Here is a 22,590-nt window from a genome sequence, read left to right on the forward strand (position 1 = left end):
AGTTACTCCCTCCTCAGACCACACAGCAGGAGTCAGTGACACTACAGAATGGGAAAGACACCCAAGAGTAGGCCCATGGAGGAGAATGAATGTAATCATCATCCGGGGACACCCAGGTGCCACCTCAGGCCCTGTGCTTGCTGAGAGACTGGAGGGAAAATCCTGAGGCAAACTGAGGTTCACGTCCTTCCTTGTCCATGAAATGAGGTAGAAAGAGGTTCTTCCCCAGGCTGCTCTGGACTATGGAGTTCTACAGTCGGAAGGACTACAGCTGCTTTGGTGTGCTGGGGGCCATGTGTTACAGTACAGAGGCACACTATCTAACTTTTTTTCTTTTGGTTTTTCAAAACAGGGTTTCTCTCTAACTGTGGCTATCCTGGAACTTACTTGGTAGACCAGGCTGGCCTTGAACTCGGAGATTTATTTGCCTTTGCCTCCTGAGTGCTGGGATTAAAGGCATGTGCCACCACTGCCCAGCACCATCTAACTTTTTTAAATGTGCCCTTAGGAATAATAAATCTATGGTTGTATATAAAAAATATCAGACAGGAAGCAAGTGACGCCATGTATCTTGGTGTCAGATAGTGAAGCCTTAAGATGAGTGTACAAATACGGGATAGGGATAAAGAGCTGGGTATAAGAAAGCAAAATGTGCTTCAGGTTTTCCTATCAGGTGTCCGTCAATTTGGGACTCAAACTTATGTCTGCTTTCCATAAAAGTCTGTACTTGCCCACTGTTAACACACTTACAGTAAGTTTCCACCCTGTCCCCATACCACACCCCCTAAATATATATACACAGAAGAAGCAATCCCAGTGACTTCCTATGACAGGTCAGGGTCACTACACAACATAAAACATCATTGTATTCTCTCTAGTGCGGCAGGCCAATGGAGGAGAGCATCTGTCCGGACTGTCGTATTAAGATTGGAGGTGTCAATCACAGGCCACAGCAAGGCTTCCATCTCATCAGGTACATAAGCTTCTGTTCCTCCTAGCACTTGGCCCTGGGCTTCAGCACTGTTCCAATTCTTCTTCCTAAACTGCCAGTAGCTTGTGCCAAAGACACTCTCATACATCTGGATCTATGTTGTGCTTGGCACCAGCTCCAGTGCCAAGGTCCCTGTCATCAGGAAACCATAAGGTGCTGTCACTGGTCTACAGCACAGAGTGGCCTGCACATTAATACTTGCTAATACAGACATGTTCTCTGGGGCCTATAAATACGTCCTGATTCAGGACAGTAGGTCTAATACACTGAAATAGTAGCTGCCTATTTCAGCACATGATGCCGGACTTGTAATCTATCGTAGTTCTCTCTCATCTCCTTTCTACCCTCCTGTAGTTTTGGGGGTTTTGTTTTGGTTTGGTTTTTTAACATAGGATTTCATACTATACCCTTGGCTGTCCTGGTACTTGCTATGTGCCCCAGGCCTGACTCAGCCCCGAGTGCTAGGATTACAGGGGCATGCCACCACACCGGGCTTGTTTTTGTTTTCTGAGATGTGAGGACAATGAAGGACACATAATCAGGCTTGTCAGATACTGCCCCATGCCTTGGTCTGTGTGAGGGGTGAGTTTGAAGACACCCACACTGCATTCTAAGACCCGTCAGAAAAGTTGTTCCTTATCTAAGATGGCACAGGCATAAAAGAGGATGGCACACCTTTCCCCATATGCTTGGAATTATGTAGCCTGTCCACAGTCCCTGTCACAGTGTGAGTGCTGTGTAATACTTGTCCTACTGCATTGTGTAGGGGACTGGGACAAGAAAGCAAAGCTGGGTCTGGAGAGATGGCTCAGAGGTTAAGAGCACTGACTGTTCTTCCAGAGGTCCTGAGTTCAATTCCCAGCAACCACATGGTGGCTCACTACCATCTGCAATGCGATCTGGCACCCTCTTCTGTATATATAAATAAATCTTTAAAAAGAAAGGAAGGAAGGAAGGAAGGAAGGAAGGAAGGAAGGAAGGAAGGAAGGAAGGAAGGAAGGAAGGAAAGAAGAAAAGAAGAAAAGAAGAAAGGAAGGAAGGAAGAAAAGAAAGCAAAGCTGGCCTGGTTTTGGTTTGTAGTTGCTTGGCTTTGGAGATACAGAGGGCCTGTCCTAACAGACTTCACACTCTAAATAATAGTCTGCTCCCATGTTTCTGACACAGTGCAGCCGGCCACTCCCTTGTGATTGGTTGGTGGGGCCTATCTGCAGTACCATACATTTTGATGCTCCTGGTGTAGTCAAAGCTTACACTATTCCAGCCGCTTTTCTCCAAGACCTAACAAAATGTCCTCGACATGCAATATCTTTGCAACTGTATGTACACACCATATCTCCTACCTACTACCTATGATGCAAAAAGTTCTGCCAGACCTTGGATCCTAATTTATGACTGGGGAAATGAGAAGAATGTGAAAAATACATACATGGGTACAAACTGTTCCAAACTCGAGCTGTCCAGAGATGGGTGCATGCTTCTGCCCTGATGCCTTCTCAGGAATCAGCTTCAGTAGCCATTTTATGTAGCCACCTTAAACTGAGTCTTGGGGAATTGGTCAGCCAGAAGGGAGTTCTGAAAAGAAATCGGTGCATAGGCAGGCATCCCAGGCCTAGAAGGACTTTTAATTGTTGTTTGCTCAGAGCATGGAACCCTATCTCCAAGTCTGAGGCTCTGAGATGTGCCACTGCAGCTAGGGAGAGTGGCCTCTTTCAGTCTTGACCATGTCTCTTTTCTTCCTTTGCAGAGAAAATGAGGACAGAACACAGACTGGCCATGTGCTGGGCGGTCCGCAGCCCGGGGGTGCAGCTGTGGCAGCTGATCGAGGGCTGTCCCCAGTGGTCTTCATTCTTACTCGGCTGCTCACTCATTTGGCTATGCTTGTGGGGGCCACTCAGAATCCCCAGGTACTTGTCATAAGCTGCTACACGGCCCTTTTGTCTTCAACCTGCTCCCCGGTGCCTGTGGAGTAGGAGTACATTGTTGGTACCTAATCTGCCAGGTGACAGAAACCTAAGGTCTCCTTACCTTTTTCACCACACAGAATGGGATGAAGTGCTTTTCAGATTATATAAAATCCATTTCTTTTTTTTTTTTTTTCCTTCCCCGAACAGTCTCACTATGCAGCCCTGGTTGTCCTAGAACTCACTCTGTATACCAGGCTGGCCACAGACTAGAGATCCACCTGTCTGTGCCTCCCGAGTGCTGGGATTAAAGGCCGGCACCACCAAGCAAGCATTTTTCATTTTTATTAGTATTTTTTCACAGTGCTCCAGAGGTCAGAGTTCTATCACTGAATGATACCTAGCCCAGTGTTTTAAAACAGACACCAACTAATTTTCTGTGTTTATGAGACTAGATCTCATCTGTACAGAGTGTAAGGATCAGATCCACTTTCAGAGTGCAGCATGGGGAGGCTAAGGTCATCTATGCTGTATCTCCTTCATATCAACACTGGCCAAGACGACAGAAAGTTCAAGGTTAGGTCATCTACTGTCAGACAAGACCACAGCCTGCTTCTACCTGTCTCCTCCACCTCTGCCGTTACATCACGCAACTTAGAAGACAGCCTCTGACTTGATGCTGGTGTCTTTCTCTTCCTGGCCTCTCCCGAGGTCACATTTCCTCTGTCCATGAGATGTTCTGAACATTTGTTTCCTCGCTCCCAGGCCCTGATCAGGATCATTAAGCCTCAGGTTCTGGACTCACAAGCCTTCCTGCAGCAGCACATCCAGAGAAACCTGGAACAGCTAACCAAGATTCTGGGCAGGAGTGCAGACGAGACCATCCACGTGGTACACCTCACCCTGTGCAGTTTGCTCAAGGAGCAGCATCCTGTGTTTGGCCAGAGTAAGCAACGTGGGCAAGGGCTAAGCTAGGCTGAGGATCACTTCCCATGGCTCCTCAGTGAGTGAAAACTCAACTTGAGCTAAGCATGGTGACCATAATCCTAGTACTTGGGAAGCTGAGGCAGGGGTATTGTGAGTTCAAGACCAGTATGGGCTTCACAGTAAAATCCTTTTTCAAATAAACAGAGATGGGATGGGAGAAAAAGCATGAACTCTTACTGGGGTGAAGAGGTTGCTCTGTTGCCCCACCCACCCACATATCTAACAAGGACCTTTGACCTTTCCTTCTTGGAACACACAAGTGCAAACACACATGTCATTCAAAGCAGGTGACATGTGCCCAAGAATCAGTCACTATCCTTGCTTCTGCTCTTTACTGAGACTCCCATGGCTGTGCACTAGCCCCGTAGTTGACAATGGACTGTTTCCATGTACACTACTTACTCAAGAAAAACAGGCACTGCTCACTGGGCTGATGCGTCTGTCCTAACCGTCTAAATCTACTGAGAAAGGTAATGAGTGTCACTGGAGATGGCATCATTGAGAATGACTTTGTTTGGGGTTTTTGTTTGTTTTCCGAGATGAGGTTTCCCTGTGTAACAGCTCTGGCTGTCCTGGAACTCACTTGGAGACCAGGCTGGCCTCAGACTCAGAGACCGCCCGCTTCTGCCTCCCAAATCATCAGTGTGAAGAGCACTGTTTGTTTACTTTATTAGGGTGGGGGCGCACACTTGCCTCGCCTGTGTACGGCAGAAGACAACTTTCAGAGTTAGCCCTCACCTTCCACCTTGTTGAGAGGAGGTCTCTCTTGGGCTGCTGCTGTGCATGGTCAAGGCCAGCTGGCCTGTGAGCTTGGATGCGATGCTCCTGTCACCAGCTCCGTCCAGCTCCTGAAGCACCTGAATAACAGGTTCTCTGTGGGTCCTGGTATAGAACTCAGGTTGTCAGGCTTGCATAGCAAGTACCTTTACCCATGAAACCAACCTTCTAGACCACTGTGGGGTTTTGTTTGTTGTCTTTCTGAGACAGAGTTTCCCTGTGTAGCCTTGCCTGTCCTGGAACTTAGTTTGTAGACCAGGCTGGCCTCAACTCAGAGAGTTCACCTGCTTCTGCCTCAGGCATGCTGGGATTAAAGGTGTGCACCACCATGCTTGACCTACCGTTGTTACTTTAAAATAAGGCAATAACAACAAAAAGTGCCACCTGCAAACAGGAACCTCACTCCTCTTGGCCTGCCTCCCCAGTCAGATTTCAGGGTATTTACTATTTAGTAAAACCTCATTTTCCTGAAAGTCTATTGTTTTGGTGTGAGGGAGTCCTAGAAGCCTGCCACTACCTCGGGATCTACACCACCCACCCTCCTGCGTCCTGCCTGCTCTGGCTGCGGGTCTGGGGTCGCAGCTGGAGTGGCTGGTGGTGGCAGCAGTGGGCTTAGAGGAACTGAGGGGGAGGTGTCAAAGGTGGCAGCAGCAGATGATTGCATCAGGACTCAACATCTTCAGCGTACTTAAGAAAGTACTTCCCCCTCATGGAACGTTCTGTTGGCACATATTTTATGCTTACTGTATGCAGGCTGCTATGGCTTTTGTTTTACGACAACCCACACATTCTTATTTTATTTGTAGGGAAGTTAAATTTTAGTGCAGAATTGTCAACCAAAGGTTGCAGAAACAACTGGGAGAAGCATTTTGAAGCTCTTCTTCTACCTGAATTGGAGGTGAGTGTGACTGTCACTTCTCTAGAGTAGGAGGAGGGTCCCCACAGATCTGCTGAGCAGGCTTTGCCCATCATCCCTGGGGAAGGGCTGCAGGGGCCTCTACTAAGCCTCAGATTTCAGTATCCTCAACCTATAGCCTGTTTATCATCACTGAGGATGGCAGGAGATGAGGGTATGAAGCAGACCTGCTGTCCTGTAGAGAGACACGCTAGGATGCACAGCGGCTGGAGATGAAGTGCTCTTCTGTCAGATAAGAACATGACTGAGAGGAAGGAGGCATACCACAAGTGAAGTGAGGAAGGGGATGAAAGAAGAGCAATGGGTACAGACCTCTTAGTCCCCTGTATACAGGGAGGCAAACCCTGCAACAAAGTACAGTTGGATTGTAATAGAAGCCAGCAATGGGACAGGGAGATAAGGAGGGAGCCACAGTAAAGTTATCTGTGTCCCAGCCCGCAACAGTGTTGCAGTCGAGAATTCTGTATCATTTTCTCCATCCAGCATCTTGACAAAACCTTGGCAGCTGTAAATGCTCTTATCAGCCAAGATGAGCGCATCAGCTCCAACCCTGTGACTAAAATCATATATGGGGACCCAGCAACCTTCCTGCCTCACTTGCCCCAAGAAAGTGTGGTTCATTGCTCAAGGATTTGGAGCTGCAGGAAGAAGATCACAGTGGAGTACCTGCAGCATATTGTGGAACAGAAAAATGGCAAAGAAACCGTGCCTGTTCTCTGGCACTTCCTCCAGAAGGTAAGGTGCATGTGACTCCTGGGTGACCTTGCGTTTCCTGTGCAGAGGATTCCCAGGAACCAGGAAGCCCTGAACCTTTGCTCAGAACAGTGGTTCCTAGGCCAGAGCTCTGAGCAGCTGCCAGTGCTGTGGCTCTAATGGAAAGTTGGTAGCGGACTCAGGAGAAAGGGAGGTCTTCAGCCCTTGCCTACAGTCTCAGGCAGTCTGAAGCTTAGTCACATGTAAAACACATGTGAGTTGGTCAGTGGTCATCTGAAGAGAACTTGAGGGCCAGGAGGCTACCTGGCCACTCAGCAACAACAACAAAGGTACAGGTCTCGAGCCATGTCTCTTCCTCTTGACTTGGAGTGGAAGGCTATCTGCAGTGCGTGCTGACTGCAAATATTATAAAAAATATAAAGACTTCCTCCCAACCTTTGAACCTTCTAGGCATAGACTGAAGTTGGGAATGTGAGCTGGAAGCAGGTTGGAGAGCTATGAGATGCAGCAATCCTGTCTAAGACCCAGAAACACACACAGTTCCTGTATCCACTGGATTTCTCGTCCACAGTGGGTTTTTTTTATTTCCCTGAGGACCAGTGTTTGCGGCTAGCACAGTGATTCAGAAACTCCTGGTGTTCACTAAAGTAACCTCCTCCTGTCAATGCTGTGACTTCTCTTGGGTAGTTTTCTTTGCTTGAAGGAGCTCAGGTCTGAGGCTTTAGAACAATAGCCACTACTAACTGCTTGGCCTTTTGCTTACACCTTCTCACACACTCAGTCACATGGGCACAAGAAACCATTTCTTTATCTTTATAATTTTAATAATTATAATTATTAAATATAAAAATATACACACTAAGGGTTTCTGTGTAACATTTCTACACATGCACAGAGAATGCACTGATGAATCCAACCTGCCTTTACCAACCTTTCTGCCTCTTCCTTCCATCTGCTGCCCAACAGATGGCCTGAGAAAGTGGTCACATCATCAAATCACTGTCTTTCTCTGTCCACATGGATCATGCTGGAGACCAGTGGAGTAGAATGGTGATTACTGCCCTACCTCTAAGTCGACTTCTCTTAGCCTGTACATATGAGTGTGTGGTATTTATCTTTCTGAAACTGACTTATTGCATTTACTAAAGTGACCTCTTACAGCTTGAGAGATGGCTCAGCTGTTAAGAGCACTGGCTGCTCTTCCAGAGGACCTGTTTAATTTCTAGCAATCACATGGTAGCTCACAACCATCTATAATGGGATCTGATACCCTCTTCTGGCATGCAGAGAAGCATGCATAGAACTCATGTACATAAATAAATCTTAAAAAAACAAATGTAACCAGGCAGTGGTGGTGCACACCTTTAATCCCAGCACTCAGGAGGCAGAGGCAGGTGGATCTCTGTGAGTTTGAGGCCAGCCTGCCTCAAACAGAGTGAGTTCCAGGAAAGGCTACACAGAGAAACCCTGTCTCAAAACACACACACACACACACACAAAAAAAAAAAAAACAAACAAACATAAAAAATGTACAGTGACCTAAACCAACTGTATCCATTTTTCTGAAGACAGCAAGATTTTATTCATCTTGTGCTCTGTGTCTGAGTGTCTGCCTTTGAGATATATGCCACACATTCTCTGCCCATTCATCTGCTGACAGACATCTAGACTGAAACTGTCTTAGCTCTTGTTACTAAAGTCACAGAAAACGTGGATGTGCATGTGTGTCTTTGGTCTGTTGATCTCATTTCCTTTGAGTACATAAGCAGAGGGAAGGCTAGGCTTGTGGAAATTAACGTTTAAGTTTTTGAGGCCCCTCCATACTCTTGGGCATAATAGCCATTCTAATTCACACTCAACCTCAATGTTGCTCCGTTCTCCACATCCTGGCCAGAATCTGCCACTTGCTCTTTCCTTCACTCGCCTGCTGATGAGGGAAGCCGGGGATGGGATCCTGTGCAGCTCTGCTTGGTCTCTGATAACTAGTGATGTGTGGCGTTTCTTCATATACTTGCTGGCCATCTTTTCTTTTGAGAAGTATCTTTTCAGATCATTTGCCCATTGTTAATGGGATTGTTCGGATTGTTTTTGAGTTCCTCACATACTCTGCACATGATCCTTTTTAAGGCAAACGGTAAATCTTTACTTCTCTTCTGTAGACTGTCTTCACCCCTGACTGCTCCCTTTCCTGAACAGAAGGTTTCCAGTCCGCAGAGCCCCACTTGTCAATTAGTGCTTTTGGATTCCTGCCCAGAAACCACTCTTCACTTCAGCATGTTCCCCCTGTTTTCTCCTGGCAGTTTTGGGTCTTACATTTAGGTATTTGGTCCATCTTGGGGTGAGTTTTTTTTTTCATACCAGATGAGACAGGATTCAGTCCCATTGGATTTCAGCACATAGGCTTGGCTCTGGGTGGGCTGTGTGTAGAACTGTGTAACACTGCAAGCCATTTGTGGGTACTTACAGAAAGAATGGGGTGAGCCTTTTCCTGTTTCTAAATTCTAGGGTACATCACTATGTAAAATGGGACTCTGACCAAATGAAATCAGCACACCAATCCCCCAGCACTCACAAAGTGTACATGCCTGACAGCATTCCTTAGGTAAATTAGAGGCATCGCTACTAAACCATCTTCCTTTCTGCAGGAAGCAGAACTAAGGCTGGTGAAATTCTTGCCTGAGATCTTGGCCCTGCAAAGAGATCTAGTGAAACGATTCCAGAATGTTTCAGAAATGGAGTACAGTTCCATCAGAGGTTTTATTGGAAGTCACCCATCAGGTATGACTCGGCCCAAGCTCTAGAAGGAAATCAGGGCCCTCTAAGTTTAACAGAGGGAGGGACGAGGGCTCAGTAACCGGTGTGATGTGCCTTAAGCTTTCGGCATGAGGTGAGGTGACACTAATTCCAGCTAGCTCAGCTGCAGCAGGAAAGCAGAGTTGGGTCTGTCCAGAGCTTGTACCTGGTGGGTCAGAAGTTGGCTGTGTTGTAGTCACGGTTCTTACCAAATGCTTTACTCAACAGAGGGGCTGAGAAAGCAGTTCCAGGATCGGATCACCGTCTTTCTGTCCACATGGAACGCGCTGAGGCGGTCACTGGAGACCAATGGTAAGTGTCCTCCCCCAGCAGAGTGTCCCAACAGGATGTGCTACACACACACTGCTCCGAAACTCAGCTCCACCTGTCACAGCCAGCACCGTGCAAGCTCTCTAGGTGTCTTCAGATGGAGGCTGTCCTAGAGTGACTAGTGCTGTGATGAAACAGGATGACCAAAAGCGAGTTGGGGAGGAAGGGGTTATGTGGCTTATTTCTGCCTCAGCACTGTTCATCACCAAAGGAAGTCAGGACAGGAACTTAAGCAGGGCACAAACCTGGAGGCAGGAGCTGATGCAGAGGCCTTGGAGGGCTGCTGCTTACTCTCTAGCTCCCCATGGCTTGCTCAGCCTGCCTTATGATAGAACCCAGGACCACCAGCCCAAAGATGGCACCACCCACAATGGGCTGGGCCCTCCTCCATCAATCACTAATTAAGAAAATGCCCTACAGCTGGGTCTTATGAGGCGAGGCATTTTCTCAATTGAGGCTCCCTACTCTAAATTCTAGCTTGTGTCAAGTTGGCATAAGACTAGCCAGCACAGAGGATCTCAGAAGTATGATGGCATTAGAGCTTCCATCTTCTTGAATCCATCTCTTGAAAACTTGTCAGCATGTCTGTTAGAGGCAAGACCTTCAAACGAGCACCCTGCTCTGTGTTAGCTGCTGGGACCAAGTCTGTGTGCCTCTTTCCCTCACCTTGATGAACAGCATGGGGCAAAGCTTACCTCTCCGCTAAGGAATAACCCTGTCATTTCCAGGTGAGATCAAGCTACCAGAAGACTTCTGCCGCTCCGAGTTGGATCTGGATGCTGAATTTGAGGTCATCCTTCCACGTCGACGGGGCCTGGGCCTCTGTGCAACTGCCTTAGTCAGCTACTTAATTAGCCTGCACAACCACATGGTCTACATGGTGCAGAAGTTCTCTGAGGAAAACAACAGGTGTGTGCACAAGGCAACTGATGGGGCGCTTGTCCAGCCCTAGGCTCCTGAGCCCCTGCCAACTTCTGCTCTTCCATGGTAGACCTCCCTTAGCCGCTCTCTCCAGAATCCTCCATAGATAAACAGACCACGGAGCTGAAGCGGGCGTGTCCCCGTGGGTCTGCTCTCGATAGCAATCGTGTGTCTGTGTCCCTCAGCTATTCTGTAGACACCTCTGAGGTTACTGACCAGCATGTCATCAGCTATGAGGTGGAACGGGACCTGACGCCACTGATTCTCTCCAACTGCCAGTACCAAGTGCATCAGGGTGGAGAAACCTCACAAGAGTTTGACCTAGAGAAGATCCAGCGGCAGATCAGCAGCCGCTTCCTCCAGGGCAAGCCCAGGCTGACCCTCAAGGTAGGCTGAGCCTGCTTCTACTTATGTGCTTGGTATGTCTGTAAGGAATAAGAGACCCTTTGTATGTTTTGAGGGACACAAGTGTGCACTATACCACCCACAATCCCCTCTGGATCATCTCCTTGCCACCCAGAGCATGCATGGCCACAGCGCCATCAGTCTCCTGGCTGTGGTGATCTCAAGATCTTTGTGCCACAATTCGCACCTCAGTCTCCCAAAGGCAACTTCTTGTCTCAGTGGACTTAGCATTTAGTTTTTCTACCATAGTTAATATATATTCTACATATATATATATATATATATATATATATATATATATATATACATATAAATATATATATATTTCTACCACTCTGCCATTGTTGCCCTGGTCCTCAGCATTCTATGTCCAGGTGCCAGTGCACCTTCTGTGTGTCCTTATCCTCTAACTGCCATAGCCTGTCACTTTGGCCATTGTCCTGCTGCTCTCTGGATCATCTCTGTTATGGATGTCCTGCATGGCATCCTACTGCCACCCTTCCCCTGCCACCAAAGGCCCTGTGGCCTGGCTCCAGCTCAGATTTCCATTACCTTAACTCACTTGTCTGCCCTTACACATAGGATTCCTGCCACCCACGGCACACAATGGCAGAGCCACATCTCTGTTCTCTCATCTAGAGAGCTGGTGATCCTTCCAGTCCAGTCAGATACATTACATGTAGGTTTACTTATTCCCAGAGACATCCACAAGTTGATCACATAGCCTCCAGTTAGGCTGTTGGAGCCTAGAGCTATTTCTGATTCACTCTGAGAGCCCTGTTGTCTGAGGTCTACAGTCTACAGTTACTGAAGAATGAGCTGTCCCCCTCCACCTGTCCCTCCCGGGACCCCGTGCATACGCAGTGGAGTGCAGTGTTCTCTCAGGCGGTGTCTTTGGAGCCACGGTAGCAGGGCTGGCACCTGTGTGTCACTGTTTCCAAAGACAGTGTCTTCAGCAGACATCCCACAGCAATGCTGCCTTTCCCAGGAAGGCCGTGAGTAGCTGAGGGCCCACTGTGCATTTCACCTCTAAGAACGTCTCTTTCTCGATTTAGGGCATACCCACCCTGGTGTACAGACATGACTGGGACTACGAGCATCTCTTCTTGAGCATCAAGAACAAAATGGCACAGGTGCGCTTGACAGCCCTCTATCCACTACAGATAGCTCCAGCCTCATCCTGTGTCTACTGTGAGCTCTGGCATCTCAGTGTTTGAAGAACCCGGGACTCCTGTAAGCCCAGGCTGTCTACACAGGGAAGCAGGGCAGCAGTTCACCAAACTTTCTTGTTCAGTTTAAACACACTGACGAGCAGGTTTCTTAATAACATATCACAGTTGTGTACGCTGAGGCTAAACAGTCAGAGAACTTCAATGTGTCCCTGCTCTTTCCTAGCAAGTCTGAGAAAGAGCCGAATAGCTATGTCTCCTCCTATGGTTGTTTTTGTTTTGTTTTATTGGGTATTTTTTTTTTTCAAAACAGGGTTTCTTTGTGCAGTCCTGGCTGTGTTGGAACTAGCTCTGTAGACCAGGTTGGGCTCGAACTCACAAAGATCCACCTGCCTCTCCTTTCTGAATGCTGGGACTAAAGGCGTGCGCCAGCACTGTCTGGCTATAGGGCTGTTTTGAGGTTCCCTGAGTTTGTCTCTTTCTGTGGAGTCTGGAGGGCTGCCTGCATGTAGTGTGCACTGAGAGCCGGCCGTGTGCTTTCTGGAGAGCCTGTCCCAGCTCTAGCTTGAGCAACGACAAGGCTAAGCTCTTCTCTCCTGATGAGAAACAAGAAGCCCAACCATAACCCTAACGTTGCATTTTGCTCCCAGAACCCACTCACCAACTCAGCCATCAGTGCCATCCGTGGACAGCTACAGTCCTACAGTGATGCCTGTGAAGCTCTGTCTATGATAGAAGTCACCCTGCGTTTCCTGAGCACAGCTGGCGGGGATCCTGGCATGGACCTGAATGTGTACATTCAAGATGTCCTACAGATGGGTGATCAGACAGCTCTGATTTCAAAGGTAAGTGCTAGTGCTGAGCCTGGTGGTATATACCAGTCATCCTAGTACTCTGGAGGATGAGGCGGGAAGATTGCAAGTTCAAGGTAAGCCTGGGCTACAGAGTGCGTTCCAAGCCATAGTAGGGTACTAAGCAAGACCATGTCTCAGAACGGGGAGGGGTGTCTGTTGAAAGGTATTACATGGGAAATCGGCATGGCTTCCTAGCTAATTCCACCATGTATCAATGTAGGAACAATGTAGGAACCCCAGAAAAGAGAAAAATCAAGAGCATTCCTCACACAATCGGTCCACCATGCACACAGCACACTTGAGACAGCAGAGTAACTAACGCATGGTCCATGCTGACCATCTGGGCTGAGCTCACCATCTGTGAGCACTGCAGGTCTGCAGTGTGTGATGTCATGACTGTTGCTGCAGAATGAGGAGACTGTTAAGGATGGGCCAGGTGAACTTGTGGAGAAGACTGTCCCACAACAAGGGGAACAGAATGTGCTCAAGACAGAAATGGGGTGGAGGGTGTGCCTATGGTGTGACACATGGGTGACACATGTGGGACTTGTGTCTTCCACTGAGGTTCTGTGTCTCTTTCAGGTCTTAGACAGATGTCAGCTCAGACATGTCATTGCCCTCTGGCAGTTCCTATCTGCACATAAGTCAGAACAGCGGCTGCGGCTGAAGAAAGTGAGTTTCACTTGCTTTCCACTGTGGAGGGAGCAGGAAGCCCCCAGGTCCCCCAGGTCTTAATGTCCACTTGTTGATCCTTCGCTTCAGGAGCTGTTTCGGGAAGTTGATGTGAAGTACAAAGAGGACCTCAGTCCACAGCACGCCAGGCTCCTCCGCACATTTCTGAATGAGGCAGGCCTGGACGCCTTCCTCCTGGAGCTCCATGAGATGATTGTGCTGAAACTCAGAGGCCCCCAGGCTGAAAGCAGCTTCAACCCCAGATGGAGGTATGGCCTTGTATGCTGCTGGCAGAATGCCCTACTGTCCAGTGGCTTCCCCTGGACTTGAAGCTAGTCCTAACTTACCCAAGACCCCTTTTCTGCTCATTGTCCATGCCTTTGGTATTTTTGTTCCTGTGGTTTTGGTTTTCAGTTTGTCAAGACAGGATTTCTCTGTGTAGCTCTGGCTGTCCTGGAACTCTAGAATTCTATAAACCAGGCGAGTCTCAACTCAAAGATCCATCTTCCTCTGCCTCCTGAGTGCTGGGATTAAAGCGTGTGCCACCACTCCAGGCTTCGTTGGTTTTAATTTCTTGAGTTTTCTATTTGATGGTAGGAGGTTAGGGAAATGGCCCAGCAGGTTTGCTGGTTGTACAAGCATGGGGACTTGTGTTTAGATCCCTGGCACCCACGTCAAAGTCTGGGTATGACGACATATGCCTATATCCCCAGCACCAGGGGTGTGGTAGAGGAAGACAGGCAGATCCTGGGGACTTGCTGGCTAGCTGGCAAAAAAGTAAGTTCCATGTTCAGTAAGAGATCCTGTCTCAAAGAGAAAGTGGGAAGTGATAGAGTAAGATACACAATGCTGTCCTCTGGCCTCTGGATACACATGCACAAACATGTACACATATGTACATACCACACACAGGAAGGGCAGGCAAACAGGAAGGAAGGCTGGGGATGTAGCTCATTGGTAGAGTGTTTGCCTAGCATGCACAGAGCCCTGGATTCCTTCCTCAGTGCTGCAGAGATGGCCATGGTAACAGACACCAGTAATCCTGGTACTCAGGAGTTAGAAGCAGACTACATGAAAACTACAAACAAATTCATGCATTCTCCTTATAACAAGTAGACTTACTATGTCAAACAAGTGTTCATTGTAAAGTTGATTAAAAGCCACAGCGGTGTGAAAAGGCTACAGAACACGATTAGCCGTCTCTTCCAAGTATGTCGATCTAACACTCCAACACCAGCTTCTCCTTTTCATGTGCACATCCCGACTGTGGAGGCACTTAATGGCTGGGCACATTTTACACTCATCAGTCATTCGTGAATGATGTTCTTTATTGTTTTTGCTTAATTTGGGGACTGTTTATCTCTTTTGAAACTTTTATTACATGTGTTTGTGTGTTTTCCCTGCATATAAGCCTGTGCACCACTTTAATGCCTGATTCCCTGGGTGGTCAGAAGGAATCTGATCACCTGGAACTGGAGTTAGAGAGATGGTGTGAGCCACCATGTGGGTGCTGAGAATCAAACTCGGGCTTTCTGGAAGAGCAGCTGTTTATCTCATAATGGTTTGAAAAGTTCTTTGTATAGAACAGAAATGAACCTTTTATCAGTATTATATAAATGATCTCAAGCTTTAATTTTATCAAGTGAAATCTGACGATTTTTCTTATAAAGTATCTATAGGGAAACACACAAGCAAGAGTCTGCCTCATCATGCCCAGGATATAAAACAGCCTCATGTTTTCTGCTGCTACACCACATGTTTGTTTTATTGGCCAGTTATGTGTGGTGTGAGGCAAGGACTGAACTGTGCTCTTTCTCCTGTCTTTCTGCTTTTTGAGACAAGGTCTTGCAGCCCAAGCAGGCAAAGAACTCAATCTCCCTTCTAAGAGCTGGGGTGATAGGCATATGCTGCCTGTTCCTCTAAACATTCAAACGCCAGCTTTCCTCAGTCATCATTTTATATTTTCTCTTTCCTTCCAGAATATTATATGGTGTATGCCTATGTACATCTGTATTCTCTAAACTTAGATGAAAAGTCTCTACTGGCCTAGACTTAAAATACTAACCCTGTTCTCCTTTCTAGAATTTGCAGTCTCTTACTATAAGAGTAAGAAAATATAATGGTGAGGCTTTGATTTTTCCACATGGCCCCACTATTCACATTAGCCATGCCAAGAGCCATCTAGCTCTGCTGTGAGGCCAGCTCCCTCCACAGGAGGGTCGGCCCTGGGCTTCCACACCAGTACAGGAGTTTAGCTCTTGGCCTAACTAAGATCTCAGCATGTCTGGTCTTGGCTGGTATCTTGGTCCACTGGATGGGCTGTGATGTCACAGAACTCTCTCTTGTCCCTTGGTTTCACAGCCTCAAGGACACTCTAGTAAGTTACATGGAGACTAAAGAGAGCGATGTCCTTCCAGAAGTGGAATCCCAGTTCCCAGAAGAGATCCTCATGTCCAGCTGCATCTCAGTGTGGAAAGCTGCTGCCACACGAAAGCAGGACCGGCAAACGAGGTAGAGCATTTCAGTCTTCAAACATGGCTGGAAAGGAAGGTCTTCCCCTCCTCCATTAACAGATCCCAACACAGGCTATGGCCTTTGTATGAAGGAAAGTGTGGACGCTGCACTGGATTCAAAGCTTAGACACACCACACAAGCTGATGGCTTTTTAAGAGCCACACTATTTCTGGAACATGCACCTATTCCAAAACTTCCTCGTGCATGGCTATAGAAAATTGGTAATCAATTGCCTCTTGTACATTCCAGAAGAAACAAAGAGAATCACAGTCAGCTCCTGACCAACACTGATCCTCTTAAGGCTGCCAGCCTCTTACCTTATGTTTCATGGCCACCATTTGACTGCATAGAGAGAACACGGGGGTGGTGCATTTTTTCTGTTCTACTATCTATGTGCAGAAAGAATACATGCATTCGTTCTTCCAGTCCCTTAAGTTTTGAGTACTGCACACATATTTCTTGGTTTCCAAGCTGTATGAAAATTGCCACAGTCACCCATGGAAACCCAAGGTGTTTGTACAAGCTGTAAGGCCACATGAACAAGAGCTAATGTCAACCCAACCATAAGTCACTGCCAAATTACAAGGGAAGAAAGCCAAATACTCAGTGAGAACACTGGACTGGGAGCATAGAACAATGAATAAAAAGAAAGGTATTTGGGGAATGCTGTAGAGAGTTACTGACTGTGTAGCTGTCCAATGAGCATTCAAGGTGGTCTTCGCTTCCCTGAGTACACAGATCTGGCCCTTTCTTGAGTCTCAGCCAAGGCTGAGTACCAAGCAGTTCGAGAGAAGGCTGGAAACGAGCCCACCTGGTACTGCACTGCCTGTCTCGCTGACGGTGTTGCCTCTTGGTGTTACAATCCACTCTGGGTCCCCTGGTCCCTCTGGACTAATCCTCTTCCTGGCACTCACCACCATTTGCAGTGATGTAAGAACAGCCAGTGTTTACAAGCTGGAAGTCATTTCCTTCACAGAGACAGTAAACTGGACTTTGAGCTGCAGAAATACAAACTGGTAACCAGGAGCACATCTATGGTCACAGCTCCAACAAGAGATGGACTATGCTCTGTTCCGACATTTCCTCAGAGCCTGATGCAGGGACCAGACCCTGCAGTAACTCACATCAGACTGTATCCACAGCGGCAGTGATCATCTTACTCCAAACCACGAAGAGCACCTGTCCCAGATGTCTGCATCCCAGGTCTCCTGCAGAATGGATGTTTCGGGTTCAAGGCTCACTGATTTTCCCAACTTGGCCTCGAAACTCCTGTGATACCTCAGATTGGGGTTTAACTCGCCCTAGCCATCAGAGGGCAGCTGAGCCCTCTGTTTCTTGCTGTGAAGGCCTTTTTTGGCTTTGCCCTAGGCATTTTTTTTTTCTGTCATGAAGAATTTTAATTAAGGTGTTTCATTTTGTATGCTATACTTTTAAAGCCTTAACTGTCTATGTAGTGTTATCATGTCTGTACAAAATATACAGCCGTAACACTGGCAAAAGTAGATTGCATTATTTTTGTCATACCCCTTTTAATAAACGAGCTTTACTTCTAAGAGTCCTTTCTGGGCCAGGGGGGTGGCTCAGCGAGTAAGGGTACTTGCTGCCAAGCCTGACAGTCCTGGAGACCTGTGTCAGAGAAAGAAGAAACTCGCTCCTCCAAGTTGCCCTCTGACAGACACAGACACACACACAGACACACACACACACACACACACACACACACACACACACAATAATGAATTTTTAAATATTTCAAATCCTTCTGAGTGCAGAGTTTACATTTACAACACACAGACCTTGGCCAGGCTTTTCGAAATGGTTTTGTGTTTCTGTGGAAGTACTCCTGCTGTAGTATCCAGTAGGGCTCAGAATAGAAAATCTAGACTCTAGGACAGGGGCGATATTTTTTTCCTCAGAGCAAAGGGACCGCCTGAGTCTTGTTTATGATAGAGATAGCACTGCTCTACTGGTTCTGCCAGAAGAAACCTCACTGAGAACAGCTACCACCAAATGGGGATGAGATCCGACTTCAATGACGTGGACTCTGGGTAAGGACGACCCCTGAGGAATAGGAAATAAAGGCAAGGAAAGAGAGTAGTGATTCACATTCTGTGCCTTCGCTAAACCATTGAAAGATTTGCCATTTGTTAATGAAATGGCCTTGAGACCCTTGAGCTAACAACGTTCCATTAATAAGCAGGAACCATGAAGGGAGCAGGGGCTCAGAGGGCTCAGCCAGGTCACCCAAGTGACCCAGTCTGGGTGCCCAGAGTTCACCAGTATATCAGCGGGCACGTCTCCCAAGTGGTATGTTACATGACTTCCTGGAGAGCCATAAGCAAACATCTGTTCGCCCCAGACAATACACTGAGAAAAGACCACAGAAATGAGTCCAAACAAGGCTAGCTTAGATACAGGCAGTCCCTGAAATGCTCAACCCTGCTTGGGTAACAAGTTATCAAAGCTGCACCCCGGGGCTCCCTGACCAATTTACAGGTGCCTCCACAAGTCTCTCCTCCCCCAACATTGCTCACTACTTATGTAACTCCGGGACAAGTCCACTAAGCCTTGGGACTGTGTGGGCTTCAGAGCCCAGTGGGTTTCTCCTGAGCCTCCCGCTGCCCTTTAGGAACCAGTGTTTCAGTTAGGAGGAAAGAGCTCCACAACAGATGGATAAAGTGTTAAACATCGGGCTGCAGAACTAACTGAGCCTGGAGAGGTGCTCAGTGGGCAGAAGGAGAAACCCCAAGGCCCTGTGCCAATACCAAGCCTGCAGAGACTAGCATCTGGATTGCATTCTGCACTTCTCTGCTCCCTTCGCTTGCTAAGTAAACCTGGGCGCAAGCATTCAGGATCCACACAACTAGAAACGGAGCACGGGCAAGGCGCCTTTTCCGACAGCAACTCCAGCCATGCACACCCTCTCTAGCGGCCCCCTGTAAAGCACACCAGTGTTTCATCTGGGCAGGAGTGGGCAGGGGCAGGGGCAGCCCTTTCCCGGCCCCCTGGCTTGGGAGCTCTTCTGAGGTGCTTCCCTTCCCACACAGACATACCCATCAGTGCCCCTTTCAATCAACACCTCAGCCATAACTTCCTCAGGACCCACAGAGTCTGCCCCATCACCACTGGCACGAGCGCTCCCAAACACCAAACTCTACCTGACCACTCTAACAAAGCCAGGCTGGCAGCAGACCTGAGTATGGGTGCTGACTCTCCAGCTCGATCACGACAGGCCAGCCACTGGACCTCTTCTAACTGCAGTCTCCTCTTCTGCAAAATGTCTCCCACATCTGTGGTAAGATAACACAGGGTAGATAAATACCAGCGCCATGCCTGGTGCTCAGTGAATGGGACTTTCTCTCCCTGCTGAAAACCTGCGGCCTTTCAAGGTCCTGTCGGTTGTTACAGGAAGCCTTTCCCAAACCACAAACTCTAGTTTGGTCTAATGAAGTCTTTCATATTTTTCTCGAGAAATGTATCTTCAGACTCTGTGACTTGGGCGTACACTTCTGAATTCTCCTAGTGTTCCCCAACATTAGTTGCTGCCTTCAACCCCCCCTGCACTCCTGCCTTGGGACGTTTAGACCTGTTGTTCCCTCTGCCACATTCATATTCGCAGTCTCTTTGACCTTTTCCCTGTCTGATGAACTCAAGTCATTCCGTCCCCCTACGACCCTCTCTCATCCCCTTCCTCCCTACCGAAACCAGTCTTCCCAAGTCCCCCCTTCTTCCCGGTGTCTTTTGTATGTGGCCCACTGAGCCTCATTACAGCTGCTTGCATGAGCCTGGGTGGGAGGTTATTTACTGAAACACGGCCAGACCACTGAAGAAAGTGACAGTCCATCCCCCAGGAACCACTGAATGCCACAGTGCAGGGAGGAGTAGGGCAACTGCAGGTCTAAGTATCACTCCACACAGGCCGTCCACCTCCAGTCACAGTCCTCTTCCCATATTTACTGCTTTTCCCCCACACCAGCACAGCACAACTGCACATGCTCTCCCATCTTGTGGCTCCCAACTCAATGCCAGCATTTACCACAATGCAGAAGGAAGGAGCACTGGGGAAATGCTTGTCTAAGAAAACATATGAACTATCTACTTCCAAAGGAAGTGCCTTAGCTTCGCTCAAGTTGACCAGAGCATACAGAAGCAAGAGGCTCCAAGCCCAGCCCTTCCAGCCAGCACCTGCTTGCCTAGGCTCTCTTAACTTGTCTTAAGGTAAAAACAAAACTGTAGTCTAGAGCTGGAGAGATGGTTCAGTGATGAAAATGTGTACTGCTGTTTCACAGGACCCACACTCAATTCCTAGCATCCATGCCAGGAGGCTCACAGTCTCCCTTAACTCCAGCTCCAGATCTAACTCCTCTGGCCTCCACAGGTACCTGTACTCATGACACAGACTTATGTGAATAAAAATAAAGTGTTAAAAAAAATTAGTCTGCTGAGCTCATGTCATAGAGAGGGAAGGACATACATTAGACAAGGCTCTGTGTCCTGAACTGACAAAATGGTCATTTGGGGGAAGAGGCTACACTAGACACAGGAAGATTATACCTCCTTAAGTGCCCATCCAGTGGGGAACTAAAGGGGCAGACAAGTGCACTTAGGAATATAAAAACTACAGTTCTTCACCAAATCGTCAGACATTGGCCAATTTTGGGTTTGTTTTGGGTTGACTCCCTGTGGTGGCTAATCTTGGTTGTCAACTTGACTATATCTGGAATCAACTAAAACCCAAGCACCTGTGAGGGATTTCCTTGCTATCAAATAATCCTCTTGTACACTGTAAAGATTTATCACTAGAATTGGTTTAATAAAATGCTGATTGACCAGTATCCAGGCAGGAAGTATAGGTGGGGCAACCAAACTAAGAATGCTGGGAAGAGGAAGAGTGGAGTCAGGAGTCACCAGTCAGATATAGAGGGAGCAGGAGATGAGTGTGCACCATGCTAATAAAGGTACTGCCATGTGGCAGACTGTACATAAGGAATATGGGTTAACTTAAAATGGAAGAGCTAGTTAGTAATAAGCCCAAGCTATTTGCCAAGCATTTATAATTCATAAAAGCCTTCTCTGTGTTTGAGACTGGGTGGTCGGAACAGGGAACATCCATTTACATTTCCTTGATTGGATTATCCAAGGTCCAGAGACCCAGCCATAAATCTGGACCACACCTTCTGGTGACATTCTATATAAAAGGACATGGAGGAAGGAAGTTTTGCTTTTTTGCCTGCTTGCCCTCACTCATGATGGTAATTTCTGAATCTCCTTTATATATTTTTACTCTACCACCTGGTCTGTGTTGGATATTTACGCCAACTCTGGCTGCAGGACAGCCTCCTGTGCTGCTCTCAGAGACTCCTTGTAAGCCCTGCCTCTGCAGACCTCTGGAGTCCAGGCTCCATCCCTAGACTATTCTGGCCTGACCCCTAGAGAGGAGGTGCCTGAGGAGCTCCAAAGGCCGGGCTCTGCTCCCCAGACTTCTCTAACTGACAGCCATTCCCAGCTCCTCTAGGAGAGAGAGTGGCCAGGCCCCTCCCTACAGAAAAACAAAAAGGCCAAAATTGGGCCACCAAATCCCACCAATCCCTGACCTTGTCCCAAGATCAGGTCACCCTGGAAAGCCCCACCTCCACCCCCAGAAACCCCATATAAACCCTGTGGAGCAGAGGCAGCTGCCCTCCTGGTTTTCCCCTCCCAGCAAATCTCTTGTATGAGGTTTGTTGTGTGGTGTGACTTTGTGGTGTTCCTTGGCTCCTCAAAGGCTAGGATACCTTTCCCTTCTGAGCTGTAACACAGAGGGGAGAGGGGAGGGGAGAGGCCCGAGCAGAGCTGTAACACTTGCACTGGGACCCACCCCCACCCCCGCAGGGGCAGTCACTCCTCTCTGAGCTGTAACACTTATCTGCAAGTGTTTTATTTGTTTTTTCAAGATAGAGTTTCCTGGTGTAGTCCTGGAGGTCTTTGAACTATTACACCAGACCGGCCTCGAACTCAAGAGATCTGCCTGCCTCTGCCTTCCTAGCGCTGGCATTAAAAGTGTGTGTTGCCGGGCGGTGGTGGCACACGCCTTTAATCCCAGCACTGGGGAGGCAGAGCCAGGCGGATCTTCGTGAGTTCCAGGAAAGGCGCAAAGCTACACAGAGAAACCCTGTCTCGAAAAACCAAATAAATAAATGAATGAATGAATAGGATAAAATAATATAAAAAGTGTGTGTCACCACTGCCCGCGAGCCTCAGTCACTAGTCTTTTGTTATTTCGGACTGTGGTTTTCTCACAATCGATACAACTGAGGAAGACTGCGGCAAAGGTGTCCCCTTTTCCTTTAGACTCAAGTTTAGAGAGAGGCTTTCTGCTCCGCAAGCAATGTCCAGACGCAATGTGGGGGTGCGCAGACCTGAACCTGGCCCCAGAGCTACCGAACCTGCAGAGGAGGAACCGCGGCGCCAGGACCTTAGGGTGCGCGAGGAATGCAACTGCTCCTTAATCTTTTCAGAGCGGGGCCAAGGCTGCCTTGGGAGGGCGGGAGGCGCCTGCAGCTCAGAGCGGAGCTCGCATTGCCCAAACCCGAGCTGCAACCCAGCAACCCTACAGCGGACTGACGTCCAGCCCTGCTGTGATAGCGGCCCCTGGTGGCGCCGACTA

The 22,590-nt window shown here is 48.1% G+C and overlaps 1 protein-coding gene and 1 long non-coding RNA gene across 8 annotated transcripts in view; one reads left to right on the forward strand and one right to left on the reverse strand.

Moving 5' to 3' along the window:
• Positions 1-17,497, forward strand: part of LOC121831601 (E3 ubiquitin-protein ligase RNF213-like) — a 112,894-nt gene extending 95,397 nt beyond the window's left edge. For all 7 annotated transcript variants that reach the window (XM_076543882.1, XM_076543884.1, XM_076543885.1 and 4 more), the window contains 14 exons: positions 879-973; positions 2,736-2,895; positions 3,658-3,838; positions 5,463-5,554; positions 6,056-6,307; positions 8,932-9,064; positions 9,308-9,391; positions 10,138-10,318; positions 10,516-10,717; positions 11,791-11,868; positions 12,555-12,749; positions 13,341-13,430; positions 13,521-13,699; positions 15,792-17,497. In XM_076543882.1, coding sequence (XP_076399997.1) covers positions 879-973; positions 2,736-2,895; positions 3,658-3,838; positions 5,463-5,554; positions 6,056-6,307; positions 8,932-9,064; positions 9,308-9,391; positions 10,138-10,318; positions 10,516-10,717; positions 11,791-11,868; positions 12,555-12,749; positions 13,341-13,430; positions 13,521-13,699; positions 15,792-15,945 — 2,076 coding nt within the window. In that variant the 3' untranslated portion in view covers positions 15,946-17,497. The remainder of the gene's footprint in view (positions 1-878; positions 974-2,735; positions 2,896-3,657; positions 3,839-5,462; positions 5,555-6,055; positions 6,308-8,931; positions 9,065-9,307; positions 9,392-10,137; positions 10,319-10,515; positions 10,718-11,790; positions 11,869-12,554; positions 12,750-13,340; positions 13,431-13,520; positions 13,700-15,791) is intronic.
• LOC121831565 (uncharacterized) lies at positions 2,593-22,589 on the reverse strand. The gene is made up of 4 exons (XR_006075110.2): positions 22,370-22,589; positions 19,138-19,234; positions 4,618-4,736; positions 2,593-2,950 (listed from the first exon to the last, which is right to left on the reverse strand). It is a non-coding gene; the product is annotated as an uncharacterized LOC121831565 (long non-coding RNA).
• Between the last annotated feature and the right edge of the window lies 1 nt (position 22,590).

The sequence above is a fragment of the Peromyscus maniculatus genome, chromosome 8 (assembly GCF_049852395.1).
Source record: "Peromyscus maniculatus bairdii isolate BWxNUB_F1_BW_parent chromosome 8, HU_Pman_BW_mat_3.1, whole genome shotgun sequence".
NCBI lineage: Eukaryota > Metazoa > Chordata > Mammalia > Rodentia > Cricetidae > Peromyscus > Peromyscus maniculatus.